Genomic DNA, 26,542 nt, shown 5'->3' on the forward strand with positions numbered 1-26,542 from the left:
ATGATCTCAGGCCATAAGCTTTAAGCCAAGAAAAAGAATATATAAGTTGAAGCTTTGCATGAATCAAATTGGAACAGTCACCGCAACCTTTGAGTTGTGTGATTTCTGTCTCCCACGCGTCGAAGCCTTACCCACGAACCCGCTGCGGCTGGACCACGGCACCTATGGGCTAATATCAGAATTACGGACTTGACCTGGACTGGGCTGGGAGGTTTTCTCAATATACAATTGCTCTTTGATATGAAGCTCTCTCTCACAGGAGTGTGTCTGGATTTGTTTCTCTAGTCTACTTGGACTAACACAACTAATGATGTCTTTCTATGTTATGTGCCGTGGAACGTAGCTTTATCCTTGCCTGTTAAGTATTTGTTATTTAAAAGTACGAAAGATAAAACAGCATGATCAAGTATGATGCTTATGACCTGCTCTTATGCTTATCCAGGCCCCTTCTATAGCATTATTTATTTCCATGGCTGTGGTAGATATATAATCGTTTGTCAATTTGAGGATTAAGAGCGTAGGGGTAGAGTCTAGCTTGTCAATCTGATCAGAGCCAATGAGGCCTCTCTGTGGGCATGGCCTTCTCCTGAGAATTCGGGGAAATTCAGTACTTCCTTCTTGGAGGTGAGAGACTCTCTGCTCACACCTTGGGAGACAGAGCAGCTGACAAGACACATGGACCCACCATAATGCAGAGACCCTTGCCAGCACTGAGATGTTTCCAATGCCACTGGATCCAAAGACTTGCTACCCACTGGCCTGTGATCTTCTATATTCGGTGTCATTGCATGTGTTTTGTGAGTCTGAAGAGGACTTCATAAATTGGTGTCGGACATATGGGCTAGTATCAGACTTATGGACTTGGACTAGACTGGGTTGGGATATTTTCTCAATGTTCAATTGCTGTTACACAATTGCTGTTCTATTTATGTTACACATTTGTCCATGGATTTCTCTCGTCTACCCAAACTAACACAATGACCTTGTTTTAATACTGAGAAGCACATCATTTAATTTGTGTCCGAAAACATCACCCGCACTACCACCATCCACAGATCCCTAGCTGAAGTGTAGAATGTTTGGCCCACTTCCCTCTGTTTTCCACCTCTCTCATTCTCCCTGGAATTCATAATTGCCAGCCAGGTCCAGGAGAGCTGCAGAGAATGCCAAGTGCTTGTCTTCAGACATTGCTAAATGAGCACCACCTTGGCTAAGGAGTCAGTGTCTGAAGTCAGTTCTGGTGACCTCAGAGTTTATTGTTGCTTTCCATTGAGCCACTCACGATGGTAAACGTAGTTGGTGCTGAATTGTTAACCCATATCTGGGTGGTTCCAATCCACCTGGTGACACCACAAAGAGACCTGGCCACTTGTTTTTCTACAGATCACAGCCACGAGAAGCCCACAGAGCATCGTCCTTGGTAGCACATGGGACCGCTGTGAGTAGGGCTGTGCTCCCCTCGTCCCAGCAGCGGGTTTGGATTGGACTTTGGTTTAGTAAGAGTAGCCATGAAGATGCTCGTACTAAGAGCTATTGTTGAGTCTTTTCTGCCATGTGTGGCGCTAGGCTGCATTTTTTGGCAAGTGCTTTTTCACTTGATCACCATCGTGGTCTCGGAGGTTAAGTACTGTGCCCAGCAAGTCTGAGAACAGAACTAGTAAACCCTCTTAGGGGGGCTTGGTTGAGAACTCAGGACTTTAGGTCCCATTCCAAAGTTGTCTACTCTGTGTGGTGCTGAACCTCATGAGTCTGCTGTTTTGGAAAACTGAAAGCAGAAGCTATTTATCAAATGCCTCTTTGCTTAAGTTATAGCCAGCAGGAAAAATGATCTTTGAAGTAAAACAGCGGCTGGATTGAAAATGTCTAAATGGAAAATGTCACTCTGAACAGGCAGGTCCTCCCCCAAAAGGGAGCTTGGGACTTTACTTGGTCAGAGAGAAGAGAAATTGTATTCTAAATTGATTCTTAGGGAAACAAACCTTGTTACCTCAGCTCAGCACTTTCTCCCATGAGCACGGTGTAATGCCAGCTCTGGGCCGTCGGGAGTTCTTGAGCTGGGGAAAGATGCTGGTCAAGATGAATGTGTTCTTGGACGCTAAGGCAAAGTGGCCTGGTATGAAAAGGAAAACAAAGCCCATCATTGGGCAAAGGTTCCCTCAGACTCCAAGAAACTCTAAAGGACGCTTACCCGCCAGTCCCTTCTGTGTCCAAGAGGATGTGAGTGTAATCTTCCTACTGTTTCATGCATGCGGGTCTGAAGGACCATCTCCCCAGCCCTGAAAGGACAAATGTAACGGGCTAGCAGATGGTGGACAGAAGTAGTTTGTGAAGGAGAGGAGGCATTCTACTCCCGTAAAGAGTTACAGTCTCAGGGGCAGTTCTACCCTGTTAGACAGTGAGTCGACATCGACTCAATGGCCGCGAGCGAGTTTTGATGGCTTTGCGCATTGTAGAATGGTCAACCCACTGACAGATGAATGGAGGATGACATAGAGCAAGGGTGCTGGTAAGGATTTAGGGTGCCGTGGGTCAGACTCCGGTTCTAGAGGATGACAGCCTGGGTTGAAGAGGACAGGCCTTGGAAACAAAGAAACCTGTCGTGTTGGATGGTCCTCGCCACAGGACTGGTTTAGAGATAAATATGCAAAGAAAGCCAGACCAAAGAAATATGCAACCCGAATGTTTTCTGGAGATTGCAGGAGAGCACAACTCTTCTTTGAGGTTGAAAAATGAAACCACTAAGGCCACCAGGGCTCCTATGCAACTGCTGTTTTAAATACCAGCAGGATCATCCACGGTGGACAGACCTTAGCAGGGCTTTCAGACTAGGAAGCAAGACCTGGCAACTTCTGAGAACCAGCCATTGACAAGCCTCAGAAGGATTTATGTTTGACCCTGGGACACCTCACTGAATTGACATATACAACCATGGACTTGAACATGGCGGTGATCATGAGGATGACACAGGACTACGTATACCTTTATACTGTCCTTGAGACCACTCACATCAGCGATCCATTATCGGCCCACCTACGTGCCATATGCTATACCTTGAGCTACATGCTTTACAGATATGGTCACCGTAAGGCTTCACAATAACATGAAGAGGCAGTGCTATTTCCCGATTTTACAGATAAAGAACTTGAGAGTTCGAGAAAGGAAGTCAGAGGCACACAGAGACTCTTGCTTATAATGACAGTGGCATTACTGCTTTGAAAAGGGAGATCTGACTAGATCCTTCCTGGACTGGGTCGGTGCCCTTCCTGGAGTGAAAGGGAGATTTGCAGAATGACAGCTCAACTCAGCTCTTCCTGATCCAGAGGCTGTGACACCAAGAGCTATAGATGGAACGTGACGGCAATTCCTGGGCTCCAAGGAATGATAATTTTTAGTTACTTTCAATTTGCTTCCTATCAAACTCTAAATGAATTCGTTTAGATGATGAAATTAGTTTCTCAGCCTAATGCAGTCCCTGCGGAGGCACGTTGTTTTAATAGCCTTTCTGCGGTCCACCTGGGCTCGACATTTGAATCTCTGACTGCTCGCCATGCCTCAGGGGTGACAATCCCAGTGGATCCCGGCGTTGCCACGGGATCGCCTTCGGGCTGCTAATGAGTGCAAGGGGTGCTTTTCAGCATTTTTCATGTGACTTGGAAAAATCATTCCCTATGCAAGAGAGGAGAAAAGAGCTTCCTTTCGAAAGCGATCCATTCACCTGGGTGCGAAATCCCGTTCTTAGAAACGTCACCCTGGCAATCAGCAAAGAGCCATAGCGGGAGAGATGGTGCCTGCTCACCCTCGAGTGGGCCCTGCCAAGTCCTGGGTCCACTTTCAATTTTACAGAATAGCGCGAATCCATAAAGATGCGCAGGTACTGGAGAGGATCAACCGAACTGGCGCCCAAGGGGGCTGCCGGTGGGAAAATAAGCCGAATCTGCGTTATCTGGAATCTACGTTGCCTCCAGAAATCCCTGGGCCAGGTGAGAGAAATGTTGACTCCTGTCCGAGCTAGAAGCTGTACTGACTTTCAGGGGACAGGCATTTTGGTCCCATCAGCAAGGTTGAAGTTTCGGGACCCTCTTCTCCTCTCAGGAGTCACACACAGGGACGGGAATAGAGGCCGCAGCTGCGCCTCCGCCAACCCACAGCGCAGGTTTCCCATTAGGAGCCACGGGAAGCTTCATCACACTGGAAATGCGTCCGAAACGCTGGTGCTCTTGGGTGAACTTCAAAATGACGTCATCCACCCTAGCAGCCCAGAAAGGTCAGAGGGCCGAGCAGGGTCACCAAACCCTGGCTTTCTTTCCAATGATCCGCTTGACAGCAAAAGACAAAGACTCTTTAAGGGAGACGGTGAAGAAGGCTTGAATGCATTTCGACCCGGGGGAGGACAAGAGAACGGGATTTGAGGATTTGCGTGTATGATGCTTGGGGATATCACACTTATAAACGGCTAATAAAACATTGCTTTGTTGTTGTTGTTTTGCTTTCTTTTGTTTTTTGGTGCATATTATTATCTCTGTAAGTCTATCGAGATAAGATCGGTGGAATAAAATATCTGGAGGAGAAAATAACTGGTCTGCTGGTTCCAGGAATGGGGGGACTGGGAAGAGAGGGGAGGTGGGGGAAAGGAAGTGGTGTTAACAAACCCAGGGACAAGGGAACAACAAGTGATCCATAATCGGTGGTGAGAAGGGTGTAGGAAGCCTGGTAGGGCTTGATCAAGGGTAATGGAACCAAGAGGAATTACTGAAATCCAAATGAAGGCTGAGCATGATAGTAGGACAAGAGGAAAGTAAAAGGAAATAGAGGAAAGAACTAGGAGGCAAAGGACATTTATAGAAGTCTAAATACAGGCATGTACATATGTAAATATATTTATATATGATGATGGGGAAATAGACCTATGTACATATATTTATAGGTTTAGTATTAAGGTGGCAGATGGACATTGGGCCTCCACTCAAGTCCTCCCTCAATGCAAGAACACTTTGTCTATTAAACTGGCATTCCACGATGCTCACCTTCCCGACACAATCCCTGAAGACAAAGCAGATGTATAAACAAATGTGGTGAAGAAAGCTGATAGTGCCTGGCTATCAAAAGATATAGCATCTGGGGTCTTAAAGGTTTAAAGGTAAACAAGTGGCCATCTAGCTCAGAAGCAACAAAGCCCATATGGAAGCACACCAGCCTGTGTGATCATGAGGTGTCAATAAGATCAGACATCAGAACAAAAAATCCTATCATTGTGAATGAGGGGGCGTGTAGGGTGGGGAACCAAAGTCCATCTGTAGGCAACTGGACATCCCCTTACAGAAGGGTCGAGGGGAGGAGACCAGCCAGTCAGGGTGCAGTGTAGCAACAATGAAACATACATCTTTCCTCTAGTTCTTTAATGCTTCCTTCCCCCCCACTATCATGATCCCAATTCTACTTTACAATTCCAGCTAGACCAGAGGATGTACACTGGTACAGATAGGAACTGGAAACACAGGGAATCCAGGACAGATGAACCCCTAGGGACCACTGGTGAGGAGGTTGGAGGGAAGGTGAGGTAGAAAGGGGGAACTGGTTAAAAGGATCTACATATAACTCCCTCCCTGGGGGATGGGCAACAGAAAAGTGGGTGAAAGGAGATGTTGGACAGTGTAAGACATGACAAAATAATATTAAGTTATAAATTATCAAGTGTTTGTGAGGGAGGGGGCAGAGAGGGAGGGGAAACTGAGGAGCTGATACCAGGGACTCAAGTAGAAAGCAAGTGTTTTGAGAATGGTAATGGCAACAAATGTACAGATGTGCTGACACAGATTTATGTACGGATTGAGATAAGAGTTGTAGGAGCCCCCAATAAAATGATTTAAAAAAAATAGAAGAGGCCCAGATACTGTTTTTTCTGATCTTATTTCTTTGCTACAGCACCCGCATCTTCCGTGAACTCTTCACGAGGGCAAGTACTGAGCAGGGTCACCTGAGAAGAACTAATTGCTCTTAGATTAACGTTTACAATTAAGTGTGAACTCAAAATCCATTAAGGTATTTGTGATTTTTACCTATTCCTGCTCCACTGTAGAGATAGCATTATCCATTCATTAGGGAATATTATAAACAATCTCTATGGGGCATAAGGTAATTCTATGAATAGTGTCATTACCTTAGCCAACGGTATATAATTTAAAATATTGAGGAAAGGAAAGCATATATGTAGAGGACAGCTTTTTAGACAAAAATATGTGGAATATTGACTTGTACAGATTAAACCTTCAAGTGATGGAAAATTATTCATGTAAACATTGAGGTTGTCAACCCACTCTGAAGCAGCAGATATTAGATTTGAATCTAGGTCTCTCTGGCTTGAAAATCCCAGGTTTTCCACTGTACAACACTCAAGAGGAGAACATCGAGTCTGGAGAGATTTAGAAAGTTAAATGACTTGATAGCAAGGTTGAATACAATGATGGAAATGGCCGGAAAACCTGCTGCTTCACAAGAGTCCCTGCCTCTCGCCTACATGACTATTCCTCAATGTTTAGGAATGTATTCCCGCGAATGCTTTTACATTTTAAGCTTCTTAAATATTAAGACATGTAAGATTCATCGAACTGTATTCCAAAACTTTAGAATCAGAGGGCAATCTAGGCCGTAAGATCTTGGAAGGGCAGAGAACTTGTGATTTTTATTCTATCTCCTCCCCAATTTCCAGTTGCCAAGCCTAGTGTAGGCTTGACTCTGGGCAAGTGCTGAGGAAATGGGAGAAGGGAAGTTTAGAGTATGCATCCCTTGGCAGAGGTTTTGGACAAGCATGTATTAAATATGTTTTTATAATGCTGTACACATGTTGGCCCAAGTCCTCCATGAAATCATTTTGTCATCTTGTGTGTGTGTGTGTTCATTGTGGAGTATGACACACACAGGGACAAGAAGGTAAAGCACATCTGTAGAGCTCAATTCATTCTGAGAAAGCCCATCCAGGCCACCACCATTCACATCAACAAAGGGACACTGGCAGCCTCCCAGAAAGCCCCTTGTGTCTGTGGCTTGACCTTTTTCTTTTACAACACCCTCCCGTCCCCCAGCTTCCAGCTCCCTGCTGCCTTCACAGTCTGCTCCTTTTTGTGTGAAACAACAGCAGCTCCTTCTAACCCTGGCCTTGCCGGCATTCCCCGTAAGGAGTGCTGGTGTTGCAGTGGTTACCTGAAAGGTTGTTTCTTGGACCCCGCCAGCCGTTCCAATGGAGACAAATCCAGTAGCTGGCTTCTGTGAAGATTTATGGCCTTGGAAACTCTGCGGTAGGGATGGCGGGGCAGTTCTACGCTGGCCTACAAGGTTGTTATGAGTCGAAAGTAACTCCAAGGCAAGAGTCTTAGGTTGCTTATCATCTCCAGGTGTTTCCATGGGCCGCCCCTTGACAAACTTCAAACACCTGCCTGCCCTTTCAGAAACCTTAGGTAAGCTCCTGTGCTTTCCTTATGGGAGGCAGATATCCACGCTTGCCCTCCTGAAGCCAATGGACGTGCTATGTTACATAGCAAAAGGACCTTGCAGATGTAATTAAGGTGATGAGTCTTATCATAGTGACCTTGGATCATCTGGGTGTGACCGGTTACAGAGAGAGCACAGAAGACACCTGAGGGATTCAAAGCAAGGCAAGGACGTGACCAGCCATCTCTGGAGAAGACCACACGGAGGAGGGCACGAGAGGGAATGTGGGGAGCTTCTAGAAGAAAGCCTGCGCCCCTACCTCCCAGCTGACAATCAGTAAGGAAGGAAGCAGTAAGGGGTCTATGGCTCCAAGGAACTAAATTGCACTAATCATCGTAACGAGCCAGATTCCGCCCTCCCCACCCCCCATCCAGTAAGGAACACAGCGCTACAGACACTTTTGTCTTCAGCCCAATGAGACGTTAAACAGGTCTCAGCTGAGCCCATCTAGCCTTCTGACCTCCAGAAACTGTGAGATGGTGAATGTACAAAGTGTGAAATCGCAGAGTTTGTGGTGATTTCTAACACAGAGAAGACTACATGAACACATCCTTTGTCAAGTCATCCGTTCCCCAAATGGGGTCTCCAAAGGTCTTTGAGGTAAAAACGATTTTCAACAAAACCAAACCCAACTTTCATCGTAACCCCATGAAGGTATTTCTCTTTCTGTTGCGTTGCTATCTGCGTCAGAGGGTGAAAGCCATTGTGGATAAGGCCGATGGAGCAGTGGCCCTAGACTGGATGGGTGTTGACTGCACCCTTCAATGTCAAGCACTGGTAGTGGACTTCCCGGGATGGGGGATGCGGTTAAAATGCTCGGTTGCTGACTGAAAGGTTGGAAGGTCAAATCCACCTGCAGGTAACTCTGTTGAAAGGTCTGATGGGCTATTTCTGAAAAACAACAACAAAAACAAAACAAAAGAAAAAACCAGCCCCTGAAAGCCACAGGATCCTACTCTGGTACACACGAGGTCACCATGGAATCAATTCCATGACCACTGATTGAGCATCAGCAGCATATAGCATGGCATTTCCATTGAGAACACCTTTGACGGAGCAGAGAAATAATTGAATTAGGTCTTGACCTTTGAGTGCTTATCCTGGATGCCAAAATATGAGCCACCCCCAAAATGCCTCTGCAGCATCTGACCATAAGGGGGTGCAAAAGCCTGTGTGCGACTGTGTTGTGAGTTGAAGTAGAAGCTTTATTTTATTTGTTTTAAATTGGAAAAGCAAACTGGCAGCAAAACCATAAGTTATTCAGATTTGAACACTTGGGAGACATTTTCTTACAAATGAAGGGGTCGATCTTGTCACTTCTAGAAAAACAACTGATGGCATTTGCTGCCAGTGATACCATGTGAACTTTCTAGAGAGATTAGACAGTTGGAAAACCTCTCTCTGCCACGATGAGCTTGACAGATGCTCAAAGCCTACAGACGGGCGAGATAGACAGTGACATGATACAGCACTCCGCCATGTACTTTTTTGGGGGGTAATATACAAGGACATAAAATGTGTGAGCATTTGGGGGCTCTGAATAACTGAGCAGATCAATAATTTCCAAGTGGTCCAGTGCATGTTACAAAGTCAAACATGGAGAAAAAAAATGAGCCATTGAAAATGCATAGGAAAAGTGTATTGATAGGATTTCAGATTCTACATTGACACAGACTATGAAGAACATGCTACTAGTTAAGTTTTGGTGTTCTACAAAGAATCAAAATACTCCTCCCTTCTCCAGTGGCTCATCCATGTCATTGCCCTCAGGTACTTCAGCCAGAGCCTCGTTTCACAGCAGATGGACTGCTGAGGCATCCAGCCAATGAACACCAGCTGTCTTTCATCAAAGAAGACACGAGAGAGGGACAGAAATGTAAAACAACGCTGTTCTTATCACTAGTTATTGTTTTTGAAAATAGAGTTTAAAAAATAAATGATTTATGTTACTATGTAATTGGTTTGTTATTGCTCTTTTTAACTAAATTAACGAGGACCTTGAATTTCTCAGTTTACATTTAAGGAATACGGCACTCTGTCCTTACTGCCCCATCCAATAAACCCCAAGGTTCTTGACGCAGTGCAGTAAATCCCAACAGATAGCCGACACAGCTCAATATTATTTTGACTGATAGTCATAGGCCCTTGCCCTCTCTAGCCCTGGGTGGTAAATTTACAATGGGGGCAGATTCCAAGTCCACGTATTCATTCACTTCAGGTTAGAATAGGCTATGTAATATGTTGTTAAAATCTATTGAGCAAATTTTGGCTCGGGGCCGCCTCATGTGACCGAGTGGAACTAAGGAAACCATAAGGTTTCCTAGGCTGCAATCTGTGTGGAATCCGATCGCCAGGTTTTACTCCCATGGCACCACTGAGCGGGTTCAAAGAGCCAACCTTTGTACTACAGGCCAGGGCTTAACTGTTGCACCCCTAGCGCCCAGAGCTTCTCACTGAAGCATCCTTCCCCTGAAACCCCCCCCCCCCCCACCACCACTGCCAGTGAGCTGGTTCCTTGCATATAACCCTACAAGGCAGAGTAGAACTGCCCTTTGGGGTTTTTGAGACTCTGCCTCTCTATTGGAGCCCATAGCCTGCCTCATCTTTCTCCAGCAGATCAGCGGGCAGGTTCAAACTGCTCATCTCTGGTGAGCAGCCACGGCCAGGACAACAGGGTTCCTTTCCTGTAGCAGGGGACTTTCAATTCCTTGTGTGATAAAAGCAACAATCCATATGTGTCAATGACACTGTGGTAGTTACATAATCTGGTATCAATTTGGGACTTAAAAGGATTGAGTGAAGAGGTGGAGTCTACTCTGTCAATCCATTCATTGCCAATGAGGCTTTTGTGTGGGCATAGCCTTCCCCTAAGGATTCTGGGAATTCTGGTATTTCCTCCTTGGAGGAGGGAGACACTTGCTCTTGGCTCACTTCTTTGGAGACACTCTACTGACAAGGCTTACTCCCTGCGAGACATCCCTGAGGAGAAACGACATGGACCTACCCTGATACAGCCAGAACCCTGGACTTGGGGAAGCCACATGGAGACCCATGCCTGCACTGAGATGCTTACAATGCCACTGGGTCTACAAGACTTCCCATCCTTTGACCTGTGATCTTTCTACACTTGGCGTCATTGCATGCGTTTCGTGAGTCTGAAGAGGACTTTATAGAGTGGTGTTGGACATATGGGCTAATATCAGACTTATGGACTTGTCCTGGACTGGGCTGGGCTGTTTTCTCAATATTCTATTGCTCTTGTGTATAACCCCCTTTCTTGTTCACACGAGTCTCTGCGAATGTGCTTCTCTAGTCTACCCGGACTTACACAGGCGCTGCCACAGAGCAAGTCCTAAATGGAGGCCATCTACAGGAAATGCAGCACTGTCAGGGAATTGCCTTGAAAGGAGCAACAAGAACACAACTCTTAGAGAAAAAAATTCTGTAAGTACCCAATTTATTCATAAAACAATACAGTTTAAATACTGATTTTTTTTCAGTCACATATATATATATTGTAACCATCATTCCCAAAATGTTGTGCATTTGGGTGACATGTGTTTGCAAAGTTAGGATCGAAAATGATAACTCTGGAAATCACGCAGGGTTTGTTCACCCTCCCTCCCCCACCCCCAGCAAACAGACACACAGGACGAGTTACGCTTTGTGATTGACTTTTCATTTCTCTGACCCCCTGCCCGCCCCGCCCCCCCCCCCCATATAAGTCCCACGTTGTGTCTTTTACGCCGGCGAAACGCTTGTCCTTTTATCTGCGCGAAGATGGTGGGAGTGAAGCCTCCATTCTTCGGATCCAAGAGCGGCCAGCTGACATCCAAGCAGAACGCCTCCACGCTGCCTGGCCCTTTGCCGTGAGCAGGTGTCAATGAACGTGGTTTCAGGCCATTCCTAGGGACCGGCTTAAACACAGCACCAAGGCGAGGAAGGCAGGGGCTGTCCAGGGGCAGCATCCTCCCATCTTGTGGAAGCAAGAGGTGTGACGATAAAGCCGTGAGACTGATTAGGGGTCCAAAGTTTCTGGAACCAGCCTCATTGCGTTTTATTCCTACCTCGGAGACAGGCAGGGTTTTTGAACTCTGTGTGGGAGGAAGTACCATTCTCCAGCAGACTAGGGGCTGCCCTGCTTGAAATGGTCTCATTGGGTCACTGCCTAGAGTCTAGCGCCTCACCACTCTCGGTGTGATCCAATGACCACGCGGGGATCACGTGGGAGCTTGTTAGAGATGCGGCATCTCCGCTCCCAGGCAAACCTCCCACCTCCCGCATCAGTCTCTGGGTTTTCACAAGATCCTCAGGTGGGTTGTGTGTACAGTGAAGTGTGAGGAGCGCCAGGCTGGAAGCTGCAGCCCCACTTCAAGAAGACTACCTCTGGTTACATCTCCTCATCAGTAGCGCGACCCTCCTCAGCAGGGAAGATGGGAGAGATCCCAACTGCAAAAACATGGTGGGTTTCTGCTTTTATTTTAAACATGCAAAATACAGCCCATGCAGCTGCCATTTTGAAAAGTCTTTCGGCCTGGAGCAGATAAAACCAACTATGTTTTGGCTTTCGACGTTCAATAAAGGTTTCAAAATGCTTTACAGTGTAAAGATAATAAGAAATTTAGCAAAATGTCAACAAACCTGTATAAAAAACAGATACCGATATACTGTTTTATTTCAAGGCGACATGCTGTACTGTAAAGAGTAAGTTGTTGTTATTTGTGTTTCTGTGTAAAAAGTCTTTTTTTTTGTTATTTTCTTTCTTTTTTAAACAATACAACGGAGTAATACATCCAGGCCTCGGGGGCTAAACATGCAAAGAAAATCATCGGTTAGTTAAAAATCACCAAAACGTGCTATTTTTAAATATGTATGTGTTGCTTTTTTTTAAGTATGGGAGGAGGGGAAGTGTTCAATAGGAGGAGAATAGTAGTTTGGAACTTCGTCAAAGTGTGCGGAGTTCATGGTGCCAGTGTCCTGGAGGACTCATACATTTCCGACGAGCATTTTGGTTTAATTCCTTTGCCGTTGTAATAGTCCACGACTTGGTTGGGGACTTCGGCCAACACACTCTTGGCCAGGGCAGCGGGAGATGCCTGCAGGAAAGAAGAAACCACGATGACTATAGCGCTTGGCCAAAGGAATCTGACTCAGACTCGGTCTGAAAGATCAGGGTCCTGGTTTGAGAAGCCAGCCTCATTCTGCAATCTACCCATTCATGCACCAACCTACCTATCTACCTATTCATCCATCTATCCATCATCTACCTATCTATCTATCCATCATCCACCTATCCATCTTCCATTCATCCATCTTCCATTCATCCATCTATACATTCATCCATCTATCCATCCATCCATCCATCCATCATCCATCCATCTACCCATCCAGCATCTATCCATCCATCCATCCACTCAGGGTTTGTACAGGGTCTACTCCAAGCAAGAGCTAGGAGGCTGTTGGCAAATGAGTCTTTAGTTTCATAATCATGCCTATATTTTCCTTGTCTATCCCAACGCATGGAAGCATTCATCTGTGAAGGTGGCTGGGTACAGGGAAGCAGAATGAACAAATGCTGCTGCCTCTGATTTGCAGTCAATTTCTGACACGACACTTATTTATGGTGCAGGCACCTTATTAGGGGGTGTGGGGTGTATGGTTTCTGCATCCAAGGAGACTTCATGATGTGCAGGGTGTCCGGCATGGCCAGGATGAAACCCGACAGGAGGCTGAACCTGAGATGGGCTCTGGACCAGCAGAATTTCTTCATAGGGGACCCCTCCCAGTGTGACTGATGCAGAATTTTCACAAGATGTTTGGATTCATTGTACATGCTGAAAATTTGAGAAACACCACTCCAGGGAAACTCCAACACGGAGTGATCCAAACATATGAAAAGAAAGATGCAGTCATCCGGGGAGAAAGCAGACCAAGCTTCCAGGAGGCCTAGGTGGTATGTCAGCTGGGCATGGTTTACACCGCGAGAGGCCGAAGGACAGCCACAATCTGAGAGAAGCCGACAGACAGACAGCGTCTGTCGACAGTGTTGGATGGCCCAATGGGCAAGGTTAAGCGCAGGTTTACTTGTGCTGGCTCTCACTAATCTTTGGAGAACTATTTCACTTTTCCCATTTTTTTCTATAACAGCAAAGATTCTGCTCTGGGTATGGCTACTTCTCTCTTTCTCTCTCCGCACTACCATGCCTGCCTACCGCACTAAAGTCCCTTTGCACATTGGCAGTCTCTGGCAGGGACCAAGGACCCAGTAAGCAAGGTAAGCATGGGCTGACTGACAAGCCTGTGGTGGTGAGCAGGTGCACATTTTTCATCAAAAGGTGTGGTGAGACTTAGGTGATGTTGCCCGGCACAGAGTACTAAGTAAGTCAGTGCTTTCTTTGCATGTTAGGTACTCCACTCCCATCTGCATAGCTAACCATCTGTAGGATTGTCAGCCCCCTCTATCCTGAGCCAAAAAGAAGTCCACCATCAGGGTCACAAAGACAGACCCTCTTAGAAGGGGAGGAAAACCCAGACCAGAATTCCAATTCTTAAAAGTCCCAATATTTCTGGATCCATTGAGAATAGTGGACTCCCTGAGATACTCTTGAAATCCCAAAAGGAAATTATCCCCCTGAGGTCACCGTTTAGCGAAATAAACAGATTGACATAAAACATAAAGGGCATTGCCCATGAATAAGATGATCCATTCAAAACCAAACCCAAACCAAAACATTTTATGGGACAAAAGACCAACAATCCCAGCAAAAGCGAGAAGACAGAGCAGACAAGCGAGAGTCCTGGAAACAAAGTAACCAGATGTAACCGATTAAAGGGAATGCGGACACATTGCGGGAAACTTAATGTCACTGAACAATTTGAGTAGTAAATAGTGAAAATGCAGTGGAGAATGTTCTTTTAGCATTCTAGAGACATTGAGTCATCTGCTGGGGCAGAAGGGGGTGGTGGTGGTGGTGGTGTGTGTGTACACACACCAGGGCTGTAGAAGCAGAACTGGCGTGTGTGTGTGTGTGTGGTGTATGCGTGTGTGTGGGGGGGTGGTGTGGTGTGTGTGTGTATGTGTGGTGTGTGCGTGTGTGTGTGGGGTGGTGTGGTGTGTGTGTGTGTGTGGTGTGTGGTGTGTGTGTGTGTGGTGTGTGGTGTGTGCGTGTGCGTGCGTGCACACCAGGGCTGTAGATGCCAAACTGGCAGCATTTCAGTTAAGACCAGTTGACCAGCAACCTTGAAGACCATGCAAATGAATTTAGCCTTTGACCCACTGTATGCTGTGCAGTTGGGGAAGAAGCAGGGGCTGTGCCTTATGATGACAACTACGGCAGAGGTTGATAGAGGTCATGGAAAGCTGACTCTGAGCCCATGACCTCTGGACAGATAACTTGTCACTTGGGTCTCATTATTAGTTATTATTCAAGAAGTTGAAACCTTAAGCCAGAGTGAACAACTAATGTGTGTGTGTGTGTGTGTGCTCGCTCAGGAAATATCCCTGAGGCTTCTAGATCTCTCTTGGCTCGGTGACTTGCACTTGGCCATTCAACTGTGTGAAGGCCCAATATTGTGAGAGGCAAACAGGGAAGACTAATAACTCATTCTAGCTCATAGAACTTGGGGGAGGATCGAAAGGAGACATGTATGTCCTTTCTTCCTTCCTTCCTTCCTTCCTTCCTTCCTTCCTTCCCTTTCTTTCCTTGTGAAGGGTTTTTGGGAATGATGTCATAGATTCAGAAGCTGTCAAAGCCCGTTGGATAGTTGACGTCCAAGGATAAACTCTGTGAACTTTACTGCTCCGTGTTAGATCATGGTCCAAGTCGGTACCTAGGCAGACAAAGACAAACAAACAAACCAGTCCACCCTTTCTCCCTGGCCACCTCTCGTGTAAAACATCAGAGGGCCAACATCATGATTTTTCAGCTTTCTTTGCATCTGGGGTGCTCATGTGTCCTGGCTTTGTCCTTTGGGACGTAAGCACCGCTGCCTGGGAAGTGTTTCTTAGGATGCTTATCTTCCCTGTTAAAAGGAACAAGACGTAACTGACTCTGGCTCCTTCTCCCCGTCCCTTGTCCTTTCATGAGAAAGTTGCTGTCTGGACCTACAGCCATCATCTTCTTACCATGAGAGGGTCGCAAAGAGAATCACAAAGTACTGACCGTGACATTGTTGAATTACTGTGGCAGGGTGGCGGGGAGGGAGGGGGGTTCCAACCTGCCCACCAACATCTGATTTCTGGCTCTGAGAGAAGAATAAAAAGTCTCTTTTGATGTCATCCAGGATTTCTCAACCTGAGCACTAGGTGGGCCATTTGGGCCAGAGCCATATTTGCATGTGGGCTGTCCTGTTATGTTTAGAAGCATTCCTGAACTCGACCCACAGGCTCAAAAATGTCCCCAGACATTGCCAGATGTCCCCTGTGGAGAAAAATTGTTCTTGGCTTCAAATAAATCAGGAAATCTCCGCAACAGGAGTTTTCGGTTACTCTCTGCCCAAGCTATCCTCACCGACGTCGTCCAGAGAAAAATGTTCTAGAGCGGCACTGCCAACTACACACTGGTTAATTGGTCACACACAGGGAGCCCTTGTGTGAAGGAGGAACTGGGTTTTTTATTTCATTTAATTTTATGGAATTTAAATAGCCAAGTGGGGCTAGTGGATACCATAACAGACAATACAGTTTCTAAGAAACTGCCCCGCCCCCTGTCTCTGGCATATCAGAGCTGGTGGTGGCTGATCAGGGCAAGTGGGGATCCTGGGGGTATTAGTTGAGCAAAGGCCAACATTGGGAACTCAGCTGGCTATACCAGTAACAATAACTACATTTATGAACCATCTGCATAGACTGAACCCTGGGGTAAGTTTTATATAGATGCTGCCTTCAGTCCCCTAATGTATGTGTCATGGGCCTCATTTTACAAATCAAAGTCTGCGGACCAGAGAGGTTAAAAGCTTGCTCAGAGACAGAAGGCACTGAGCCCGTGTCCTCTCCACCCCAACGCTCCCAGAAAGGAAAGCTCTGAGTTTCTGCCGACCCGAGAAAGAGGGGCAATACAAGGGTTACTGGCTCACAGGAAATGATGCCATCTCGTTTCCTCCCCTTTCTACTTACTGATTATTGAATTCAGAGTAGATTCCTTTAGATAATGAAATGGTTGTCAAAATCGAATTTGAAATCCACGAAGATAACGTGGGTGGATGTGCTTCCAGCCTCAGCCAGGCACAGAGCCGCTGGGGACCCTGGGGATGGAACGCAGACTGAACTGGTCCTGCTCACAGCACTCCCTGTTGTCAATGGTCCCCCAACTCCCTGCTCTTCAAGCCTGCCCTCTAACCCCAGCTCAAGCTGTAATCGGTTCCTCATGGCCACTTCTTGAAGTCTTATAGGAACGCTTCAGCCTTCTCAACCACCCACAGGCTGCTTAGCAGGACCTGCAACCCTCTGACAACTTCCCTGAGTCCTGGACCAATGGCTCTAGTGCCTCGTACGTGCTTTACACGCCAGCGGGTACTCCATGAACATCTGGGGTGAGGAAGAGCCCTGTTGTAGATGGTGGAATATTTAGCCCATGTGAGTGTGTGTGTGTGTGAGAGAGTGTGTGAGTATGTGTGTGAGTGTGTGTGTGTGAGAGTGTGTGAGTATGTGTGTGAGTGTGTGAGTGTGTGTGTGTGTGTGAGTGTGTGTTGGGGTTGGAGAAGATCGATTGGGAAAGTTCACGATGCTCCTAGATAATAAGCTTTTTTGACCTCTCTGCACCCAGACAAAGCTATGAGTGGTGGGGTGTGATGCGGTGGCTTCTTTTGTCTGGCTAACAAATGGAGCAGGGCATTCTAACCTCATTCTAACCCTGTCTTGGGCATGTCCTTGCAAATGTCTTTCTTCATGGATCAACACCTATCCCAGGCCTCTTACTCATCTCCAGATGTTCATAGATGACTTGCTGGCATGCAAGGCATGTGGGACCACAGAGAGATTGGAAATCCAGGCCAGAATGGCATCCGTTATCAGAGGATACCATGATTGGGCTGCAGGTATCGGAAACAGTCATGCTAAACAAACACGTGGTGGCTGAGAAAAGCTACACATCTGGTCTGTCCTAGCATCTCCCCAGCCCCCACAAGGGAGCACTCCCTGAAATAGGCTAACTTGGTTCTTCCTTTTACAGGAGATGAGTCTTTGTGACTCCACTCTTTGCTGTCCACATGCAAACCATGGAAACCTCCGCCTTGGGAAAGCTGAAGGAGGGCTAGCTCCCTCTCCCTCCCCCCGCCCACCCTGCTCCTGGCTCTGGAAGGCTCGTGGGACAACTTGGTTGTTCCTATTGCTTCTTGGAAATTCCCTCTACCCTCAACTCTGCAGCCGGAGATCGATTTTCTGCTCCTTCCATCATTCCAATTGCACTCCATCCCTCCTTAAAAGGAGAATCATAATTAGGTGGCAGTGCAGTTCTGAACAATACCTCATCACTCAGGGAGCCCTGAGATAACTTCCCTCTGGGGTGTGGGCTGCTGATGCAGGCGAGGGTTCAGCTGAGGCTGCGGAGCTGGAGGTTTCTCTGAGGGCTCGCTTGAAAGGCTGTCCCAAGAAGGTGGCAAGACAGACAGCCATTTACAATGTATGCTTCCACCTCTGGTGCTGGGCTGCTACTTGCCTATAGCAAACAATGATCCATCCTTCCCCTGCCCATACCTATCTCCCCCAATGAAACGCGGCTCAGATGTGCCCGGGGAACCCGTACTCTGGCTGGGAAGTGTCAGGAGTTCATTTGAATGGAGGGTTTTGGCTGGAGGAGAAAGGGGTTTTGCAGAAAACACCAGAAAGAAAGGATTTGGGTGGTGGCCAGCTCCTGGCCCTTCCTCGCCCTGAGCTGAGCCCTGGGGAGGGAGGGGGGAACCGTGAAAACCAAAAAAAGATGTTTGCAGCCGGACTCCTTTGAGATTTCACCGCAGTAGAGGCCCAGCACGTGGAGGGGACTCACGGAGGGCAGGGGACTCTCTGTCTCCGAGGGAATGACACCCAACAGCTCGTGGGTATGGAGGATGCTGGCAGGTCCCTCCTGCCCCTGTAGCTCAGGTTCCGTTGGCAGCCAGTGGCAGCGGTATTGTTGGCACCACCAGCAGTGCTGGGGCCCCAGGGAGTAGCAGGGGCTGGTGGATGCGCTATACTCTTAGGTATACAGGAGGGTCACTGTTGTGGATTGAACTGTGTCCCAACCAAGTGTGTGTGGATGTCATCAGACCCTTGCGCCTGGGCACGTGGTTCCCTTCAGAAACAGGACTTTTCTCTTGTGTTGATAAGGTCATATCAGAGCAGGGTGGATCCTAAACCTAAAGAGAGCAGGAAAGACATGGAAAGACACACACACACACACACACACACACACACAGAAGACAGAAGTCACGTGAGACTTAAGGAGGACCTTTCTCTGGAGCCCTTGCTCTGAGTTCCGATTTCTCCCCTCTAGAACTCCGAGTAATTGAATTCCTGTTCTTTAAAGTCATACTTTAAAACCAAGGTGGTTTTTGCTGTTGTTGTCATGGCAGTGCTAGAAACTCAGATCAGCTGGGAAGCAAGCACGGAGAACTGTGTCCAGCCCCACATCACTTGAGGACTCCCAGCCACTCAAGGGTGCGACCCTGAAGGCCACCCGAGTCCAGAGGGAGTCTCTGTACACACTAGAAAGGGTGTCGCATACACGCATGGCTTTGTGGGGCTTTTAAAGTTGTCCCTTTCTTCATGGAGTTAAAAATTATTCCAAATTCGGGAATGTGGACAAATGGTTATTAAGCACAATTCCAATGTCATTATTAGAGTATTGTCTAATGGGCTCACATCAGGGACATCTAGCAAAGAGAGAAGAGAGTATTGCTGAACTTCCTAGCTATCCTTGATTGGGGAGACCAAGTCTACAAAATCAGATGCGCACTCATAGATAATTGATATGGTGAAAATGAGTTCTGCCTGGCAGTGACCAACAAACCCCCAAACTTACTGCCATCAACTCAGAGCGACCCCCTGTGGGATTCCAGACTGTTTTTATTCCAGGAGTAGATAGATAGCCCAGTCTTTCTCCCTCGGGACTGCTGGTGGTTTTGAACTGCCGACCACAGGGTTCACAGCCCAACACATAGCCACTATACCAACAGGGGCTCCATTAGCAAGGAAGGTAGTCAAAGATTCTGGATTTTAAACAGAATCTGTTTAAAATCAACTTTAGCAAACTTACTCCATTACTTCCCCATAACTGACTATATTCACTACCTTCTACCTCCTTAGAATGAGCTTTATCTGCCCTCATTAATAAGTTAAACAAATCTCTGCTGCTCATGCCATATTTATCAGAGGTATGGATCTTTACAACATTTTGGAAATAAATTTTGCCAAAGTAAACACACACACACATTCACACACACACACACGGCTTGACAACAGAAGCCAGGACTTGTTTCTTCCACCAGGCTCCTTAGGCAAGTAACAAGCTACCCAATTGTGGAGGACAGCCCTGGGAGCACTAAAACCCCAAACCCAACCCAACTATCATTGGGTAGATTCTGCCTCCTTGTGATCCTAAAAAGCGCTTCCAATTCGATCTTGACTGGAACTGACAGCTTTATCATTCTCTCTGAGGGGTGGCTGGTGGGTTTGAACTGCTGATGTTGAGACTGTGAGCCCAATATTTACCCAACTGTGCCACAAGAGAGATCCTGAATGATATCGAACGAAGGCAAACCCTAACTAAAACCAAACACCTGCCCCTGAATCTATCGCAACCCATAGCAACCCTACTGTACAGAATAGACCTGACTATTGGGTTTTCAAGACTACATATCTATGGAAACAAATTGCCACATTTTTTTCTCCCAGAGCACCAGCTGAACTTTCGCTTAGCAGCAGGGTGCTTTAACCACGGCACTGTTCCAGGAACCCGTGGAAGTCTGGCTCTCTTCCCAAGCATGACTCCTCATCTCTAATTCACTTCATATTTCTTTCTCCCAAGACTCAGATCTACACGTGCATGCTGTGGTTGTTGGCCTAGACCCCGCAGGGAGAGGTGGTATTTTGCCTGAAGATGGCCAATTGCTACCAACATGGGCAGAGAATGTGGGAGGTGGGCACACTCTGTGCGTACGTGTTTGAAGTTCCTGAAGGGCACGAACTGCACAATGTCTCGAAGGACGGGCTCGCCCTTGGGCGACCTCAGGATGCCATCATCCCCATCCAGCATCTGCATGTCGCTGAAGTCGGCGTTCCCCACTCCCACGATGATGACCGACATGGGCAGGTGGGAGGCGTGCACGATGGCCTCCCGCGTGTCGGCCATGTCAGTGATGACGCCGTCCGTCAGGATCAGCAGGATGAAGTATTGCTGTGGCAGGAACCAGGAGACGATGGGGCAGGCATGGAGAGAGGTGGGGAGACAAAGACAATGCCAGTTAGGGATCTGAGGGGTGTCGCTGCACCTTGACCATAGCAAGCAGATGAGCCATGTGCCAACCGTCTTAAAGGCTTAGGGTATTGGTGAATGTGGGTTCAAGGTAGAGCCAGCCATTTAAGTACCCATTACAAAGCACTGTGAAGCAGAAAGAGCATCAGGTGAGGATTCAAGGAGACTGGCTCACAGGCGCATTTGGGGAAGTCCTGGGGAAACCTTTTCATGTGTCTGGGTTTCAGTGTCTTCATTTTCCCCCATGAAGGGCGGGGCTAAGATAAATGTTCAAAGTTCTTTTTCATACTAAGGTTTTAAAGTCTGTCCCATGCAATATCCACCAACTCCATCTCACTTTTTGGAATCCTTTTAAATATGCCTGGAGCAACGGAAGTATGGCAATCTGTGTTGTCAATGATAGATATGTAAGACCTAAATGGGGATCAAGTATCATAATTTAGCATGCACATTGAAATGCTGTGAGTGTAAAATAAACACCAGATTTGGGAGGCTTAGTGCAGAAAAAGGATGTAAAATAGTGCATTGTTCCTTTATCTATGGAATACATGTGAAAATCGTGTTAATTCAGTTGCATGGTATTACCTTTCCAATCCCTCCCCTTTTTAGAAAATCATTTTACTGGGTGCTCGTACAGCTCTTATAACATTTCATACATCACTTGTATAAGCAGATTTGTACAGAGGTTGTCATCATCTCTTTCTAAACATTCACTTTCTATTTGAGCCTTTGGTTTCAGCTCTTTTTTCACTCTCTCCCCACCTCCCACCCTCATGGCCTCTTGATGCATTATAAATCGTGATTGCTTTCATATCTTACAGTGACTGCTGTCTTTCTTCACCCACATTTCTGTTGTTCATCCCCCTCTCCAAGATCTCGAATGCGGTCACCGTTTCTCTCAGTGGGGCTGTCCGTGTCGCTAAACTCATTTCAAAGGAGCCTCCAGACTATAGTAGACTAGGAAGAAAGACCTAACCTCACCCCCCAAAAAAACCATGAGCTCATGGAAATCCTAGAAAGCGCCATGGTCTTATCCAGAGGCAGTTAGGGGGCAGTGCGAGCCTGGGTGGCATGGAGTTCAATGGGGCATGGGATGACCACGAGTTTGGGGTTGATTTAATGGCAGCTTACAACAATACCAATAGAAAATTTAAAATTCAACGCACGACTCGAATTCTATTTCTAGCGCACAGTATGAGTCGCAAAGCTTGGCTGGAGAGGGTGAGGGTTACGCTCTCTCTTTCTCTTTCTCTGCCTCTCTTTTCCTGAGGCTCACGTGCCAAGGCCACACTTGCATGTCACAGCCCATCACATATACATAAGCTGAAGGTGGCTGTGCTTCTGTGACTTCTCAGCCTCAGTCCTGGCTCCTGGCCTGGTCCCTTCCCAGCTGGAGAGTGCTCACCATGAGAGAGGAGGCTCTGATTGGTCAGCTCAGAAAAGACTTGACTTTGCTCAGGGTCTGGAGAAGGATGGCCCTGCTGTCCTTCATTGCCAGAGGGACCAGGAAGCCTACAGGGGAGCGGGGAGGGCCTTGGCTCACTGTGATGTGGCTCCTGCGGAAAGCCTCAGGGACCCAAAGGACTTAAGATAGAATCTCGGCAACACGCTCACAATTTACAGGGAGCGAATGTTGGGAAATTAAATCATTCCAAGTTGTCATATTTCCAAAAAGAAAAAGAAAAAGCTGGGTAGAAAACATCTGGTTCAGAAAATGTCAACTTAAAAGGTTGCAAATTGGCTGGCAGCCCTAAAGAGTTTTTTTTCCCTCTAGAACTCTAAAATAATACACATTTGTAAACGACTCCGTCAAAAATATAACTGGAGAAACGTACACTTCACATCATGATGGAAGACAGCTCTGAATGCTGCCCATCCAGTCTTATAGAAAGGCACATGTGTCCTGTGTCCATTAATTAACCTCTCACCCCTATTCCTAGCAGACCACCCCAGTGGAAAATTCTTTTGAGCGAAACATTTTCATCTTCAGCTAAGCTTTTTCATCTTACGTGCTTCCGGGAAGGTGTTGTAGGAGGTTAGAATAGGATTTCATCAGCAGGAAGTGGTGGCTGAGTGAAGGAAGGATAGAGGAAAGAGAGAGATGGAAGTAACTTTGGAAAATTGAGCATGCTGGAAGGGGTAGAGAGTACATCTGAACCATGAGTCACCAAGACCAGGGCACTTTGTAAAAGTCCAGGGCGTGTGCCACATTTTGGGGGGGGCATTGTTTCTGCTTCTTTGGTGAAAGGGTCACTGGATGGATCACACCTCTGGGTCTTTGACCTCCCTTCCCCATCCTCCCAGAACTCTTGTCTGATCTGACCTTTATAGGTCAAGGAGCCGATCTTCCTTTTCTGAACCCACTGCTGTGGAGTTGATTCCAACTCCCAGCAATCCCACAGCCCCCTGTCTCAGGGAACAAAAGATCGGAGAGTCACAGTACCACATCGAGAAATTTTAGAGTTCCTATGTTCTAGACTAGGGTTTGGGCAGATAGTTTCTGTAGAAGGCCAGCTAGGAAAGGAATATTCCAGACTTTTATGAGTCATGGTAGCTTCTGTCACAATGCCTCAGCTCTCCTGTGTTGCTGTTAGGTGGCTCATAGCAGTCACCCAGCACAGATAACACATGGATGAAAGCGGTGTGCCTGTGCTCCAAACAATTATTTAGAGACGGCGAAACACGAGTAGATATCATTGTTACATATCATCAACTACCATTCTCCTTGGTTTGCAGGTCATTGACAAACAGGTGGTGATGTCCAGAAGTTCTACTCTGCGGGCACAAGGCGGCTCGGAGTTAGGCATGACTTGGTAGCAACTGACGACAGAGTTGTTTATTTATATGATTATAAACCTGATATATTATCGGGTGGGCTTAAGATACTGTGGTCAGAAAACACGTTTCTATACTTTAAATAAAGTGACAATTATAGCCACAATCTACATGAAATGGTATCGCCAGCAACCATTTGAACCCTGGCCACAAAAGATGGACCCAGATATAGTGGGAGGAAAATGTGGAACGGAACCTCAAATGCCTGCTGTAAACAAAGAAATGAACCCACCCCAGACCCACTGGATTGGTCGAGACTGGTGGACTCCCGACACCTATGCCCGTGGGATCCTCTCCAAACGGGTCACTCTGCTAACTGTGAACTAAAGCTAACACTGAGCCCCCTTGAGGCTAGATAACAGACTGGTTAAAAAAAAAAAGGAATATCCCATGCAAGTACTATGCTCCTGTACGAAGAAAGAAAGAACCCAGATAGCTCTCTGTGATCACATGGCCAACAATTACTTTAGAACAAAGATAAGAAGGTAAAGGGGCAGGGAAACCAGATGAATGGAAATGAAACAACCAAAGTAGTTACTGACCAGCTCGTGTAGAAATTGCTGAATTGAAACCTAACCTGCTGTGCAAACCCTCACCAAAAGCACATTGTGATACTATTAGATATTAAAAGATAGAGCATCTGGGGTCTTAAAGGCTTGAAGTCAAACAAGCATCCATCTAGCAGGGAAGAAACAAAGCCCACATGGAAGACACACACCAGCCTGTGTGATCACGAGATGTCGAAGTGATCAGATATCAGGGATCAGAAGACCCCAAACAATCATACCGATGCAAAGGATGTGGGTCGGAGTGGCTACCCAAAACCCATCTGTAGACAATTGGACATCCCCTCACAAAAGGGTCACAAGGAAGGTACAAACCAATCAGGGTGCAGTAAAACACCGACGAAACATACAACATTCTTTTAGCTCTTTAGTGCTTCCTCCCAGCACTATCATGACCCCAGTCCTACCTTACAAATCTGGCTAGACGGGAGCATGTACATTGGTACGTATAAGAGCTCTTGACACATGGAATCCAGGACAGAGAAATGCCCCAGGAACAGTAATGGGAGTAGTGATACCATGAGGGTAGGGGGAAAGAGGTAGCGGGGGAAGGGAGGGGAGAAACAGGGAACCTACTACAATGATTGATGTATACACCCTCTCCTGCACCAAAGACAAACAATGGAAATGTGGGTAAAGGGAAGACAGTGGAGAGTATAAAATAGGAAAATAATTATAATTTATCAGGGGTTCACGAGGTGGGGAGGGAGGGTAAAAAGAGGAGCTGATACCAAGGGCTCAAGCAGAAAGAAAGTATTTTGAAAATGATGATGGCAACATATGTACAAATGTGTTTGATACAATTGTTGTATGGATTGTTATCAGATATGTAAAAGCCCCCAATAAAATGATTTATTAATAAGAAAAAAATTAAAAGCAGGTGGTGAGCCATAGTCTGTTAAGTCACAAACTACACAGGTCAAACTAAGAACTAAGATGGACTCTTGGCTTGGGGTCTATAGACAATTGAATGATTCTAGACAATCTGTGAGCTTTGGGTGAATTTCATTTCTATTTTTCACTAGCCTCTAACTGTAATATCATCTCCCTTTCAATTATCAGTGTAATCCATAAATCAAAGTGGTATCAGCTGTCCTTGTGTTCTTATCAATAGAAATCACAGTTTTCTGTTACGTTACGGCAGCTGCAAGTATAAGAAGGTGTCATTTATACCTACAACTACATCACCACAGCAGACTAGCGACTGCCTCTCATAATTTAATGTGCACAAAGAAGCATTGCATTACTATGGATGTGCTGTTTCTGGCACATTTGAAATACTTTTCTAACTGTATTTCAGTATTTGCTTTAGTCTATAATTTTATATATTTTATTTTGTGCATTTAAAAGCACAGAGAGGCCCAGCCGCTTTGCCAGCTGCCAAGGGGTTCCTGGAACAAATTAGAGTAAGAATCTCTGGTCTGGAGAGATTGTCAGGATTCTAGGATCTGATTCCCCGAGTTTAATCTAGCTAAAGGTAATAGGCTGCAGATGGCTGGATCGAAAATCTTGATGGAAATTTCCAATAAAGCTAGCGGCAAGAGTCCCTTCCAAAATCAGGTTGGGAAAATGCTTGCAGATGGAATATTACAGTCCTTTGGAGGTCCAGTTTCGATAAGGAGAATTCTTCCCTGCACCCATGTCTCCCCACCCCCACTCCCCCATACTAGAGTTTTACACACCGGGGAAGGAAACCTCACCACCCTAGACTCCCTGGCACAAGTTTGTCTGAGAGGTTCAAGTTTAAGGACCCGGGACCACAGACTGACTGGTCAAAGAAGAGAAAAAGCATATAGGGAAGAGTGGGAGGATTCCAGGCCCACTGGAGTAATTTATTTCAGGGGCCAGTGGGGTAAATGAGAGGATGTCTCATGTGAATCATGTCATTTCTTTATCTGTTCTTCCTTTCAGTTCAACGAGTCGCTGCTAAAAAAAACTTCATGCTGGTTCATAGAAGTCCTGCCTTTTATGTGATTTTCTCACTCACTTGTGTCCTGTTACCTCAGGGGATCTGAGAATCATCACTGTTTCCAGAGTGGACATTATAGAACCCCAGAGTTCTGGGCCAGAGGCGAGGCCTTGATTGGGCTACAGGCTGGGAAATGTGGGTGGCTTCTCAGGAGAAGAGGGAAGATGTCCAGAAAAGAGGCATGGTTTTCTCAGCCTCCACATCTATGGGATCCTTGGCCAACATCAAGACCCATAGCT

General features: G+C 46.5%; 1 protein-coding gene across 1 annotated transcript in view; it reads right to left on the reverse strand.

Annotated features, from left to right (window-relative positions):
• Positions 1-12,446: 12,446 nt before the first annotated feature.
• The window catches only part of CPNE4 (copine 4), a 392,000-nt gene continuing 377,904 nt past the window's right edge, over positions 12,447-26,542 (reverse strand). The window contains exons 14-15 of the mRNA XM_075548957.1: positions 20,619-20,855; positions 12,447-12,581 (exon numbers count right to left, since the gene is read on the reverse strand). Of these exons, the coding sequence (XP_075405072.1) occupies positions 12,447-12,581; positions 20,619-20,855 (372 nt within the window). The remainder of the gene's footprint in view (positions 12,582-20,618; positions 20,856-26,542) is intronic.

This window comes from Tenrec ecaudatus, chromosome 4, assembly GCF_050624435.1.
Source record: "Tenrec ecaudatus isolate mTenEca1 chromosome 4, mTenEca1.hap1, whole genome shotgun sequence".
In the NCBI taxonomy this organism is placed as follows: Eukaryota; Metazoa; Chordata; class Mammalia; order Afrosoricida; family Tenrecidae; genus Tenrec; species Tenrec ecaudatus.